The 13943-nt window shown below is 48.6% G+C and overlaps 1 protein-coding gene across 4 annotated transcripts in view; it reads right to left on the reverse strand.

Annotated features, from left to right (window-relative positions):
- Positions 1 to 441: 441 nt before the first annotated feature.
- Coro7 (coronin 7) overlaps positions 442 to 13943 on the reverse strand; it is a 64780-nt gene continuing 51278 nt past the window's right edge. For 2 of the 4 annotated variants that reach the window (XM_051181322.1, XM_051181321.1), the window contains 8 exons: positions 12814 to 12930; positions 12441 to 12576; positions 11729 to 11820; positions 11158 to 11244; positions 2069 to 2153; positions 1162 to 1298; positions 803 to 868; positions 442 to 600 (listed from right to left, as the gene is read on the reverse strand). In XM_051181322.1, the coding sequence (XP_051037279.1) occupies positions 514 to 600; positions 803 to 868; positions 1162 to 1298; positions 2069 to 2153; positions 11158 to 11244; positions 11729 to 11820; positions 12441 to 12576; positions 12814 to 12930 (807 nt within the window). In that variant the 3' untranslated portion in view covers positions 442 to 513. Of the gene's footprint in view, positions 601 to 802; positions 869 to 1161; positions 1359 to 2068; positions 2154 to 10444; positions 11049 to 11157; positions 11245 to 11728; positions 11821 to 12440; positions 12577 to 12813; positions 12931 to 13943 lie in introns of those variants that run through there. The other 2 variants (XM_051181323.1, XM_051181324.1) reach the window with 2 other exon arrangements.

The following is a 13943-nucleotide window of genomic DNA, read 5'->3' on the forward strand; positions in this document are numbered from 1 at the left end:
GGTAGGTAGTAAGGAACAAAAGGATACAGATTATTCTGAACTACAAGGTTCAGGCCTTGACCTGCCTCTGTCTGCTGTGACTGATTGATGTCTTGGTGGTCCAGGCAAGAGGCTGGCCAAAGCTCCTCCCCACTATACATGAACACTGTGACCAAGTCAAGGAGAGCAGTAGACAACCTCAGCTGGAAGTTTGGGGCCAGGGGTCCTTTATTTTGAGGGAAGGCATGGGCAGGCCCTTTTGTTTCCTCAGGACTGTGGTAGGACAAAAGAAGGGAACAAAGCCTCTGTGACAGATCCTGGCCAGGTGTACTAACATGGATGTGTGGCCCTTCACCAGCATTCCACCTACCAGGCTGTCAAAGGCTGCTGCCTCCTGACTCTTTCACAGCCCCAAATAGGCAGGAAGTGAACAAATCTCAAACAGGAATATATGCACTGGAGAAACATGGAAAAGACATTTATTACCAAGCTATAAATTACAAGGCAATGGGTGGGGTGGGGAATGCACAGCAGTCACGTTTTGGGCATCTGCCCTTTCTCTCTGTCTTCCTGGGCTTGTATTCGGAGTTCCTCATCTAGGCGTTCCTTTGCACGGACAACCTAGGAGGAGGAGGAAGATTAGGCTCTTGACAGTCTCTGCTCTTTGCCTGAATGGAGGACTTTTCCCCTTCCTGTCCCAGGCTCTAATAACCTCCCTAGAGGACAGTGGACTGCCAAGATTCAAACAACTTAAGTAGCACCCCAGCAGGGAAGAAGGGGAAGCCCATGGTTTCCTTTCCTCATAGAGTTAAAGAGCACTCACCTTTGACTGCAAGTAGAAGGAGCCACCCACAGACTTATCGTTCACCTTAAATAGGTGCTCATAATTCTGCAGAGATGAGACAGTGAACATTATTCTCCAGGTGAGACATTAGGGAAGGCTGATGACAAAAGACCTCTAACCCACATTGTCATACAGGAAGCTGCTGTGACCACAAGAATATGAGAAAGACAAGTAACCATGTGGGATGGCTCAGCTGCTATAATTACCTACCATGTCTCTGTATTTGTGCTGTCAGGGGCTTTTCAAGCACCCCCTGGCTCTGTTCAGATCTTCCTTCCACACCCACCATCTTGTGACTGCCTGTGCAGTACCACCTCATGGCAGATGAAGGGCCTCACCTTCTGGACTTGCTCAGGGTTCAGCTTGGAGATGTTAAGAATCTGCTGGGCCTCCTGGAGGCTGAGGCCGGAGAGGTTGGATGCAGCTGCAGACTGCTGCCCAGCGCGGCCCCGAGCATCAGCAGCTGCCTGGCTTGCTGTGGACACATTGATGACTGCTTAGCCCCCTTGGTGGCCCAGAGCTTCCCCCAGGCCTTCTAAGCGACACAAAAGAAACAATTTACCCAGGGGTGGCTTTTCGTTAGTACTGGCTTCTTTTTGGAGGGAAGAGGCAAACATTTCACACTGAAGGATAGGGTAAGGTCAAACTAGGAACTTGCTCCCTCAATCTACACTACAAAATGACTTTGTCCCTCCTTCCCTCTTTCCTTGTCCCAGAGGCCTAGCAAATTGGGAGTTTTAAGCTACTTTAGGGACTAGGGTAAAGATACAGGCAGGGGAGGATCATTAGCTGGTGCCAGAGACCTCAAACCTGGCCTAGCCAGTGCCCAGACTATCAGAGCAGACTGCCGGGGACTGCTTTCCTTCGGTGACCGTACAGTCAAAAGCCAGCAAACTTTCTCTTAAATGTTGCCAGATAATAAACTCTGCAGCCAGTTAGTCTGTGTTGGAATTACTCAGCTCTCCTTGAAAGCAGCCAGAATATGTGACTCTCTTATTAACCAAAATGGAGTGACACAAGGGCCCACTTGCCCTAGACACGCACGCTAACCAGGGCTATCTGACCCTTCCTGTCTATAGGAATGTCTCAAAGTCTGGCACTGCCTCCTACCATGGGAAATTACCCTAGGCCATCTAAGCCACAGAACTCTACCCAAAAGAGCTCCCTTCACTCACAACTGACATAACCCTAAAGGAAAATCTAAACTGGGCAGGACTCCCAGCATGCAAAGAGGTAGAGGCTTACCTGCAAACTCCTGCCTCAGGGCCCGGGCAAAGGCTCTGCCCACCACCTGCACACCCATCACAATGATCTGGGCCAGGTACTTGGCCTGTGGGCAGAAGGGACACCTTGGAGAATCTGAGTGGGGATCTAAGGGCTACCTCTTCCAAACTTTCTTTGGTGGTTCTAGATATAGTGGCGTTCCCAGAGGCAGATTGGAAAGACTGATACTGATTTGTGGGAAGAAACTGGTTTGAGAGCCAGTACACAATACAGTCCCACACTGCCACCAGTTTAATCCACTCCAAGGTCACTGATGGCTCCCCTGTGGTTTTGAGACTATCTGGCCCAGCTTCATATTACCAGGGAAAAAACAGATCTACCCTAACTTTCCTAGTCCTATGACTAGGAATCTGTCCATGAATACAACAATAAAATCACTAAAGGTTTGGGTATGGTGGTGCATGGCTATAATCCTAGTATTGAGGAGGCTGAGGTAGGGAGATCATGAGTGTGGATCTCAAAAACATTACACAAATGGTTCAATAGGTAATAGTGCTTGCTCTTGCAACCACAAGGATCTGAGTTCAGATCCCACTATCTATGTAATAAGCCTTGTCCTGTGTGTACCTGTTATCCAAACACTGGGGGGAGGGAGGGAGAGGAAGGGAGAGAGACAGAGAGAGAGAGAGACAGACCATGCCTCAAAGGAATAAGGTAGTGACAGAAAAGGAGACCTAAAAAAATCCTACCATGTATGAACATGCACAAACACCATACAAATGAATGAAAGGGGAAGCGGACTAAGAGTCTACTTAGAACACATCATTCAGGAGCTAAGAGCCTATAAGGGATTCAGGCACACAATAAGATACAAACCCAGCACCTGGAAGAGTATGGTATCTTAAACTGCTGGGTTCACATGTCTATTCAGTCAATTCAGCATTGGAGAAAGACACACAGGACTCAGTCCCTGCTCTCAGAACAGGCTGCACAGCCACTGTCCAAGTAGGGGAATAATCTTCAGCAGCACAAGAACACCGAGACCCCAATATTATATAAATTAAAGTAAAATGGAGGCCCTGGGGAGCCTCACTAAGACTTGATCAGCAGCAGAGTTCACTGAGGGAGTGTCAGGAATGGGAGGGAGTTCTGGGAAAGATGGTATTTTCTCCTAGACTGGAACCTAGTATAGGTGGAGCAATGATAATGAGCCATAAGTACAGGAGCTAAGCATCCTAGGCTGGAAAAAGACCAGAGAATGGATTCATGGAGGAACATTGAGATCTTACTGTGAAACAGAAATGATGTATGGGCAGCATGCATAGGACTGGATCCTATGTTTGTGAAATGATATATAGGAGCATGCAGGAAGCCTGGTGAATGTTCACTGTAGCACTCAAATGGTACAGCTCAAAAATTGGGCCTTTCTCCCTTGTACCGTGCTGTGGTTAATCTCAGTAACTGACTGAGCCTGTGTATCAGGTTCTGTGTCAGTGTCTGTACCATTTCATCCCAAGAGGTTTAGTGACTCATTGGTGCTAGGGAGAGGGAGTGGGGAAGCCGGAGCTCTGTTAACCATAGGACCCTGCTCCACAGGGAAGATGATAGCAAGATGATGAACATCAGGAGCTCAGACTCCAGACCCCGCCTTTCTGGCTTCTAGGCCCTGTCTTCTCTAACAAGCAGACCCCATTATGGGCTATTAGGGAAATGAAGAGGCCTCATAGCATGCTGGAATTTCAGAAGCCTAGCTTTCATACCAGAAAGCATGGGCTAGAGAAGCCCTTCCTGTGATCAAAGACAGGCATGGGCTATAGGCAGCTGTGTGTAACAGGAGCAACAGAGTGTTTATCGGCTGGTGATCTCACCTGACTTGTACCTTTCTCACCTAGAGCCATTGCCAAATTGGGCAGGAAATGCTGACATGGAATTTAGCTTCTGTATGACTGGTTCTAGAGGGCTCCCTTGGCCTAGAACACCCCTTGGGAGATGTCACTTCACACAGAAAGTCTGCCTCTGTTCCACATACTCATTATATGACCTTGGAAGCAATGATGTACTTTTTTGATAAGGTCCATGACATTGCTAAATAATGGGTGTTAAGAACACAGGTTCTAGCATTTATACCTAATGTACAAATGGACTTTGGGAGTTCATTCCTCATAGAGGGATACCCTCTCAGCCTAGATACATGGGCCCTGCAGGAAATGATGTGACAGACTTTGATGATCCCCTATAGAAGGCCTCACCCTTTCTAATGGAGCAGAAGAAGGATGGGATGGGGGTCTGTGGTGGGGCATGGGAGAATGGGAGGGAGAAGGAAATGGGATTGATATATAAATAAGATTGTTTCTAATTTAAATTTTAAAAAGGGAAATAAATAAAACCAAGCCAAAAAAAAAAAAAAACACACCCCATAAAAACTCAGGTTCTGGAACTGGAGAGATGGCTCAGTGCTTAACATGAGTTGGTCTTTCCAGAGGTCCTGAGTTCAATTCCCAGCAACCACATGATGGGTCACAACCATCTGTAATGAGATCTGGTGCCCTCTTCTGGATGCAGGGATACATGCAGACAGAACACTGTACACACACACACACACACACACACACACACACACACACACACACACACACAGGTTCTGGCTTAGCGTGGTGACACACACCTTTAATCCCAGCACTCAGGAGGCACAGGCCTATCTCTGTGAGTTTGAGGCCAGCCTGGTCTACAGAGTGAGTTCCAGGACAGCCAGGACTACAAAGAGAAATCCTATCTTGAGAAACAAGAAAACTGAGGCAGGCCAGTGTGATAGCACATGCCTTTAATCCTAGCACTTTAGAGGCAGAGGCAGATGGATCTCTGAGTTCAAGAACAGCCCCTTATCTACATAGTAAGTTCCAGGATGACCAGAGCTATATAAAGAGACCCTTTCCAAACAACAAATAAAACAAAATGGAGGCTATGACTGGAGAACTTTACCCCCACACTTCAAACCAAAGTGGCAAGTGGCCCGGTATCTAGAGTATAATGGCTGTGAGGAAGGCAGGGTTGCACTAATCTTAGCCAAAGGCCTAGAAGCTATTAGAGAAGGCAAAACTGGCCAGCAGTTTCATCAGGCACCTGGGGTTTACAGACAGCTACTCACGTTCTGGGGGCAGGGGCGGTGAGATAGCATTTATGCAGGCCAGCTTGGGGATTATCTCCTATGTCCATCCCAGCCTTGTGAACCTGGTCAAAGTCTTAACCCTTATGTGCCTCAGTTTCCTGACAACACAAGTATGGACAACATGGCTGTCAGAGATTGAGATAATGCCTGATATAGAGCCTAAGTGAGCAGGTGATCAGCAAGTATTGGTTTCCATGTATTACTACTCTGTTTTTATAAAGATTTGGCAATGGCCAGGCAGTGCAAGCCTGGTAGTTCATGCTTTAATTCCGGTACTCAGGAGGCAGAGGCAGGAAGACAGGCACAAGTTCAAGGTCACCCTGATCTACATAGTAAATTCTAGGCCAGCTAAGGTTATATAGGGAGACCCCGTTTTTTCTAAAACAAAACAAAAACACAGTTTTTCAAATCAGACAGGGTTTCTTTGTATAACAACAGCTCTAGCTATCATGGAACTAGTTCTGTAGACCAGGCTGGCCAAGAACTCACAGAGATCTGCCGTCTCCGTCTCCTCTCCTGAGTGCTGGAGTTAAAGGCATGTGCTACCCCCACCCAGCTCATTTTAAACTCCAAAATGAAAAGAATAATATATCCCCTTACAGGAGGGGTGCAAGGCCCTGGAAGCCAATGCACACAAAGTCGAGTGGACAGAAGCAGGACCCTGGGATCAGAGCTCTACTGCTGGCTTTGCTCCCACACTAGACCCAGTTTGGTGTTAATAGCCTGGCAATCAGATGGTGCTCCCAGCAGATTTCTGAGGTGCAAAGCTCTGCCCCTCTAAGACCCCAAACAACTCTTAACTCACTGTCAGGCCTCAAGATCCCAGGCCAAAAACAACCAGCTCACAGGTCACTCCAGGCAAGCAGTAGCTGGGGGCAGGAGTCATAACCACAGGGCTTCAACCCTGAAACCTGCCGTTTGCAACACACTTCCTTACCTAACTGGGAAGCAATAAGGGAGAAGACACCTAGACAACGTTGATGGAGGAGGGGCACAAAATGAGGCTTAAGTCACGGAGTGCATCAGGAAGGGCCCAACTTTCAGCCCTGTGTACAATGTTCTTCCAATACACAGTAGCAGGCCCTGGGTGTGGATCAGACTGACAACAGGAAGGAACTTGGGTTGTCGCTAGGGTCCTTTCAATAGTTACTGGTGTTACAGCTAGTCAGGAGGAAGGTCAGGACTACATGGTGCCATTTGTTACAGTATTTCTGGGTCCCCTGAGGCCAGCACAGCAGGTGATCAATACATACTTGAAAGCATGTGACTGTCCATGAATCAACACTTTAATCAAGTCACTCTTAGTGCTGTTTGGCCAAAGCTGCAATCTCACACACTCCATTCCCCAGGCAGGGTTTCCATATGCCTCTAACGCCAAGTGCCCAATTCTCACAGTGCTCCATTGCTGTCTGCATATTCAGCTCAGCTTGGCACTGACATCTCCCACCTCTGACCTCAACTTAGTCCTCTGGGTTTCCTCCTTCTTACCTCCCTTCCCCCCATTGCAACTGTACCCTTTACTCTTAGGTTACGCTCTCATGATTCTTTATGCTCTGAGTTCCTTTGTGTGACTACCCTCCTTCCTATCTAGATACTGTCAAGACTTAAAATTCCAGCATTTGGGAGGCTGGAGCAGGAGGATCCCTAGAGTCTGAGGCCATCCTGAGTTACAAAGCTGGACAATACCCCAAACCAAAAACCTTCAACACCCGTTAGGGCTTGAAAAATACCCCATAATCTGCCTCCCAGGTGAAAATTCTAGGCTCCTCCCATTTATACCTTCCTGCAGTACTTTTCCTCTTTTGGAGGTGTACTGGGGATTGAATCTAAGGTAAGGCCTCTCCTGTGATGGGCAAGCATTGTAACACTGAGCTATTCTCTCTGCCCTCTTTACTAAAGGGCACAGGCTGTCCTGGAACTCGTGAAGTCCACACTAGTTCCAAACTCCTGGTCTTTCTGCCTCAGCCTCCCAAGTGCTGGCTTTGCAAGTGTAGTCACCATGACCACCTGAGAAAAGTTCAAAGTTAATGTGGAGAATGCATAGTAAAGACCAACCGCACGAGGAATCAGTACAGGTCCTCACTAGATGGCGGTGACCCAATTACAAGGCAGGAATAATGTGGTGGCAAATATGTAGTCTCAGAACATGAACAAAACTGGGGCCAAAACCGGCCTCTGACTCTTGCATAAAAGAGCCTGGAAAAGTCAAATTCTCGGAACTTCAGGTCCTTTGAGTGTAAAATAGGGCCGACTAAGAGATTAAATGATAATTTACATAACGCCTCGGCTCCAGGCACGGAACTGTAAGCAGTTAACTGCCACCTTCAAATTTTTAAAGAACAGGCTCCCCAGTCGGGTGTAATGGTGCACACCTTCAATGCCAGCACTGGAGAGACAGAGGCAAGTGGGTCTCAGTGAGTTTAAGATCAGCCTGGTTTATTACATTGGGCGTTACAAGACAACCAAGGCTACATACAATGATACCTTGTCTCAATAAGTACATAAGCAGATAAGGAAATAAATAGGCTCCCCCACCTTCCAATTACTTAGGGGCAAAGCTAAAGAATATGCCTTTTTAAAGGTTGCACAGGCGACATGCATGGCTTCCCACAAACACTCGGCCTCCAGGTCTCGATTTCAGCTCAGGTCCCAGATCTACCACTTCCTTGGACGAGACAACTGTCAAGCACGGTTAAAAATCGAGCGCCATCGCCGAGTCCTGCCACTCAGGAGCCGGCCCACGCAACAATCACCTCCTCCCACTGCCCACAGCGGCTTGCTCACTCCGAGGCGCGGCACGCGGAGGCTGGACTTGGCCGGGGCTTCCTGCCGGCCGAGCCTCGGTTCCCAGGCCCGCGGTCGTCCCCGCCCGGGCGTCAGCGGCCTGCGACCCTGCGACCCGCCACAGACCCTGCTTCCTGTGGGGTGCGCGGGCAGCTCACGACCTCAGGGCCCGAGCCAGCCGCCCGACTTTGACTCGACCTCCCTTCCCGAGCCTCACCATGGCGGCCGCTCCGCCTCTCAGGGACGGTGCCGCTTCCCGACCCTGTGGGACCAGCTCATGGGCTGCCGGTGGGTCAGAGGTCAAGGGAGACCGGAGAGCGCGTGCGCGACGACGCGACGCATTTCCAGGGGCGTGGCTCTTGCGTCAAGAATGTAGGCGGAGCCTGCCTCGGGATCAGAAGACTACTGGGCGAGCGATGGCGGCTCCAATCCTTTGGCGGCCATGGAACTGGTGCTCAAGCTGTTTCCCTTCATTTTCCCGAAATATTTAGGAAGAAAACATCATATGAAAAAAGCGAAAGTCATATAGGGCTGGATGTCAATTTATCTGGAATACTTAAGAAACTAGATGCTTCAAAATAGGTTTAATTCCAGATTCCTCCTGCTTGTGAAACTTTACTAGACACCGCATGGGACGGTTTCCACCCACCTGGTCTATAATCTAAAGCCTTCTTCTCATTGAGGTCCATCAAGTTCCCCTACTACAATGATATGCCCACCATGCTGTTGCTTTGGAGGGACTGGGGTGTGCTTTAAACGACAGTTCTGGAATCCTTTGGGGGTGGGGGGATGAGGGGAGTGGCAAGACAGGGTTGTTCTGTGTAGCCCTGGCTAGCCTGTCCTGGGGAACTCTGTAGGCCAGTCTGGCCTTGAACTCACAGATCTGACTGCCTCTGTCTCTTGAGTGCTGGGAATAAAGGCATGTGCCACTACCACCCATCTGGTTATAGAATCTTTATGTCCAAGATGATCATGTTGCCAGGTTTTATTTAAGCTTCTCTGATTGGCTTGCAGAGGGTTCTCTTCTCTACAAGTCCTCACAAGATCTCTGGTCTTTGTGTCTATTTGTTTGTGACAGTTCTGTCGAGACACCTATAATTTACACACGGAACAGTTCCACCTTTTGGAGTGCGCGATTCAATTCTGCTTTACCACCATCTAAAGTTCAGAACATTTCCGCCCAGTGGTCACTTCACTACCCAGGAAACTACTTATTTGCATTCTGTGTCTATGGTTTGCTCTGGACATCCCATAGAATCAGAGTCAGAACTACAAGAGGTTTTTGTGCCTTTACTGTACTTTATTCCTTCATGCTCAATTTGGTCTATTTTTCTCTCCCGAAGCTCTCATCCTCTATAACAGTAGTTCTTAATGTATGGGTCCAAACTCCCTTGGGATTAAAAGCACTCGCACTCAGGAGACAGAGACAGTCAGGTTTCTTGTGAGCTAGTCCCAGGACAGACTCCAAAGCAATACAGAGAAACCCTGTCTCGAAAAACCTCCCTTGGCAAAGCTCTCTCCAAAAACATTTACACTATAAATCATAACAGTAGCCAAATTAGTTATGAAGTAGCAACAAAAATATTTTTATGGTTGGAAGTCACACAACACGAAGAACTTTATTAAAGGGTCATAGTATTAGAAAGGTTGAAAACCATGCTCTACGACAGAATCCCTTTATTTTCACCTTTATTATTTACTGCCATGCCTTCCCACTACAGTATGAACCCTCAGTGGGCAGAACATTGAGGTCTTTACTCCTAGCTATCAAGCACCTGGAAGGCAGTCTGGCATGCAAAGGACACTCATAGACGTTTGGTGAATGGATTTAAGTCAGATTCTTCTAGAGCAGTGGTTCTCAACCTTCCTAATGCTGGGACTCTTTAATACAGTTCTTCATGTTGTGGTGACCCCAACCATAAAATTATTTTTGTTGCTACTTCATATCTGTATTTTTTGCTACTGTTATGAATCATATGTAAATATCTGTGTCTTCTGATGACCCTGTGAAAGAGTCATTCAACCCCCAAAGGAGTCATGACCCACAGATAGAGAACCTTTGCTCTAGACCCTAATCCTAACCTCTAGCTCTCCAGATTCTCTCTTCCCTTGGCACACTGATGAAGTTCCCTTCGTTTGCTCTTGACACCTTCAGGTCTTAGTTTTCAGTTGCAAAGGACATAAGCATCTCTCCCTCAGCCCCTTGACACCTTGCTTCCCCAACCCCAAGTCAGTATTTCTCAGTTTTTCCTCGTTCTGCGTTCTTAAGCATAGTCTGGTTCCCCAGGACAAAGCTATGATCAACTGAAGCTTCATCTGTCCTGATCATTACTAAGTAAATATAAGCAGCAAAGTAAACCCAGTAGGAAGACAGTTATAGTACCAAAGTTCTCTCTCGCACACTCAGTCCCTTCCTTCTAGACTCCCAGAGATCAGCACAAGAGGCAGCCAGCTTAGAAAAGTTTAATTGCTGAAAACAGCCAGAGCATGTATAGGCTGGTTGTTGTGGGGTTCACCACTGTACTAGGGCTGTTAGCTCCATGAGACCCTTTCTCCTGGCTTCAAGCCAAGGGAAGCAGGGCAAATGGTCCCAGGCCCGTGGATAAAGCTGCTCCCAACAGCCTGCTGGGGGACCAGCCCCCAATGTCCTTGACTGGAGCTGGGGCAGTAGGCAAGATAGGTTGGCATGAAGTAACTGAAGATATTAGATGAAGCCAGCAGAAAGACTAGGAGAGACAAGGCATCCAGGATTGGTCCAGAGACATGCTACTGACACCTACTTCCCACCCATTGGGGTCACATGCTAATAGGCAGCTGAAGATAAACAGCTGGCCCCAGAGGGCAGGGGAGCAGAAAATCCCTGGAGTTGCAGTGGGTCCAGCAGCAGTGATAGTGCCTGAGGTCTGCAGGAAACCCAGGGCTCCTGGGCTGGGTGTGCCTGCCAGGGCCAGAGCAGCACTGTCCAGAGATGTAAGGTGTAGAAGGGCAGCAGATGGTTCTGGAAGTAGCAGAGGCAATGGAGGCCAGGGGTGCCTGGTGTGTAGGCTAGTCCTGGGGTAAGAAACCAGGAGATAGGAGTTAAGAGGGCCTAGAAAGGGAGGGTATGTTTATAGGAGGAACAGTGCTACTGGCTAAGGAAGTGGGTTCAACTGTCACTCACCCACTCATCTTCATCCACCCCTTCAAAGGAGTCCTGGGGCAATGGGTCTTCTCGGTTCCCCAGCTTTGCCACCATGGCACAGAGCAGCTGTGAAGGGAGATAGGGGAGGAACTGAAAGAAATGACTCTCTGATCTCAGTAACTTAAAACCCCAGCTTTGACCAATAATGCTGAAAAAGAGCCATGTCAGTTAGAACCCTGGCTAGGACGGTGGGTGTTCTTTGTAAAAGACCCAGAGACAGTAGCAGCGTCAACAGCGTCAGCGACAAGGGCTGCAACGCAGTGCCAGACCCAGGAACTGCTGTCTCTGTGCATGCTGCAAAGGCATAAATGTACACCAGGCTGGGCCAGTGCTGGCTAAAATGTGTGTGTCTTGTTGCCCTTCCTGGCTTCCTGCGCCCTGGGGGCAGCAGCAGGCCCCTGGGTGTGGCCCCTCCCCAAAGTCTGGGTCTGGTGTGGAGGCAAGAGTGACACATGGCTCATCCTGCCATCTGGGTTGCAGCTGGACCTGCATAGCGAAGCACATGGAGACCCTGTCTGCACAAGCATGGCCAGCCCTCTCCCATGCCCACCTCTTCTTTTTTCTGTTGGTCAGACTTCTCTTCCAAGTACTGTGCTGAGGATGGGGCTCTCCGGGCAGGGGCCTCTCGGGGGGCTTGGCTCACTGGGGTGGAACAAGGACAAGCATCAAAGAAGGTCCTGTTTAGAACCAACCCCCCCCCCCCAGGAGATTCTCTGGCAGAGATCAAAAAAGCGTTATTAACAAGTATCAAACCCTGTTCACCAGGGCTGCCCAAAGCACCAGGATATATTTGTAAGAGTTTGCATGTGAGCTAGACGGTGAACCAGAGGCACATGCCCCTAATTCCAGTACTCGGGAGGCAGAGGCAAGCAGATCTCTGTGAGTTTGAGGCCAGCCCAGTCTATAAATCAAGTTCCAGAACAGCTAGAGCTATCATACAGAGAAACAAACAAACAAACAAAAAGGAGTACATGTGTTGAGTGTGTTGAGTATGCAACACGTGTGTGTGTGTGTGTGTGTGTGTGTGTGTGTGTGTGTGTGTACATATGTATGTGTGTTAGGATAAAATACAGGCCACAGGACTTGCCCTTCAGGGGTTCAGAGACTGGGTCTGGAGACATGTCCAGCCATCCTTAGGTGAGCCACAGGTCTCTATGTGGCAACAGAAACGGAAGACTGTGCTTGGATCTTCTGATCCTTCTTCCCACTCCTGTCCAGGTTCTCCCTCCCCTGCTGTCTCCCCATTTTATCCCTTACTCAACCTGGGGTCATGCCAGGGGGCTGTAAACTCAGTAGCTGGGGTTGTCCATTAGCACCCCCCAGCCAGGCTTTGGCACTGAGTACTGGCTCCCAGCTCACAGCTGTGTCCGGGAACACATCATCCTGGAAGAATTCTTTCTGTAGAGGAGACAGGAACTATCATGAGACACTTACCAGGGGCCCAGGACACATAAGACCTGGCCCCACCCACACTGGCAATCCCAAATTCTGCAGAATTTCAGTAGAAGATAGAGGTAGATGCTTCCAAAAAGTAGGCAGTGGGCAGAATTGGATGCAAGAACAGATAAGAACCTAAGTTCCTGGGACCCTGGCCAGCCCCAAAAGGAAGAAATTGAGTTCTTAACCTAAACTCACCCTGACTCGGGGCAGCCGGAATGCAATAGGTTCCAGGGAGGTCTGGCGTAGCCGCAGGCATCGGGCAAACTCCACTTCCTGAATGTCACACTCAGTCTTGGGCAGAAGGACAAAGCCCTTGGAGGAGTAACAAAGTAGAAGCTAGAGCCAAGAGCTCCTAGCTGAATGGACACAGGGCACTCTAGGGTAGCAGAGTTCCTCACTTAGGCTAGGACCACGGCCTGCCCATGCTGGCTGTGGTGATCTGAATGAGAACGGTCCCCATAGCCTCCTGTGTGTGAAGGCTTGGTCCTCAGATGGTAGAACTATGTGGGAAGGATTAGGAGGTGTGGCCTTGTTAGAGGATGAGGTGTGTCACTAGGGATGGGCTTTGAAGGTTTCAAAAACCACTACTGTTCTATGGTTAGCTCTCCCTCTCTCTTCTTGCTGCCACTCTCCCTGCCATAATGGCCTTGAACTCCCCCTCTGAAACAGTAAGCAAGCCTATCATCAAATGCTTTCTTTTGTAAGTTGCCTTGGTCATGATGTTTCTTCACAGCAACAGAAAAGAAACTAAGACAACAATGGCGCACCGTCAGTGGGCACAACTACCCCCTTTTAAGACCAGACATATAGCACTGGCCTGTTTCTACAGAGGACAAAGTCCCACCATATTCCACTTTAAGCAGTTAAACGAGATGAAGAATAGTATACTACACGTCACTGTGGAACAGGTCCTTTGCATAAGTTTAGTTCATGTGCACACTACATTAAGGTAAGCAAGCAACTAAACAGAATCATTTCCTTGAATATCTCTGCTTGACTGAGGCAAAGTTTCACTATAGCACCCAGGTTGGTCTCAATACATGATCCTACCTTACCCTCCCAAGTGCTGGGGTGACAGGTATAAGCCACTATGCCTGGTTCGTATAATTTAACCTTATATGGTTTAATTTTTAGTAATGGTTGAATATAAACCAGCTTTCAAAATTCCTAGATAATTCCAGTCAGCTATACCTGGGCATAGGTCTGGACAGGACCTTGACTCCCCTCCCATTGGCTCTTGCACTTTCGCACATGGCCACAAGGGGGCATAGGAACCTTGTAGTCCAACTTGGGAAGAGCTAGTTCAGTGGTGAGAGTGACATTAT

The sequence above is a fragment of the Phodopus roborovskii genome, unplaced genomic scaffold, assembly GCF_943737965.1.
Source record: "Phodopus roborovskii unplaced genomic scaffold, PHOROB, whole genome shotgun sequence".
NCBI classification, from domain to species: Eukaryota; Metazoa; Chordata; class Mammalia; order Rodentia; family Cricetidae; genus Phodopus; species Phodopus roborovskii.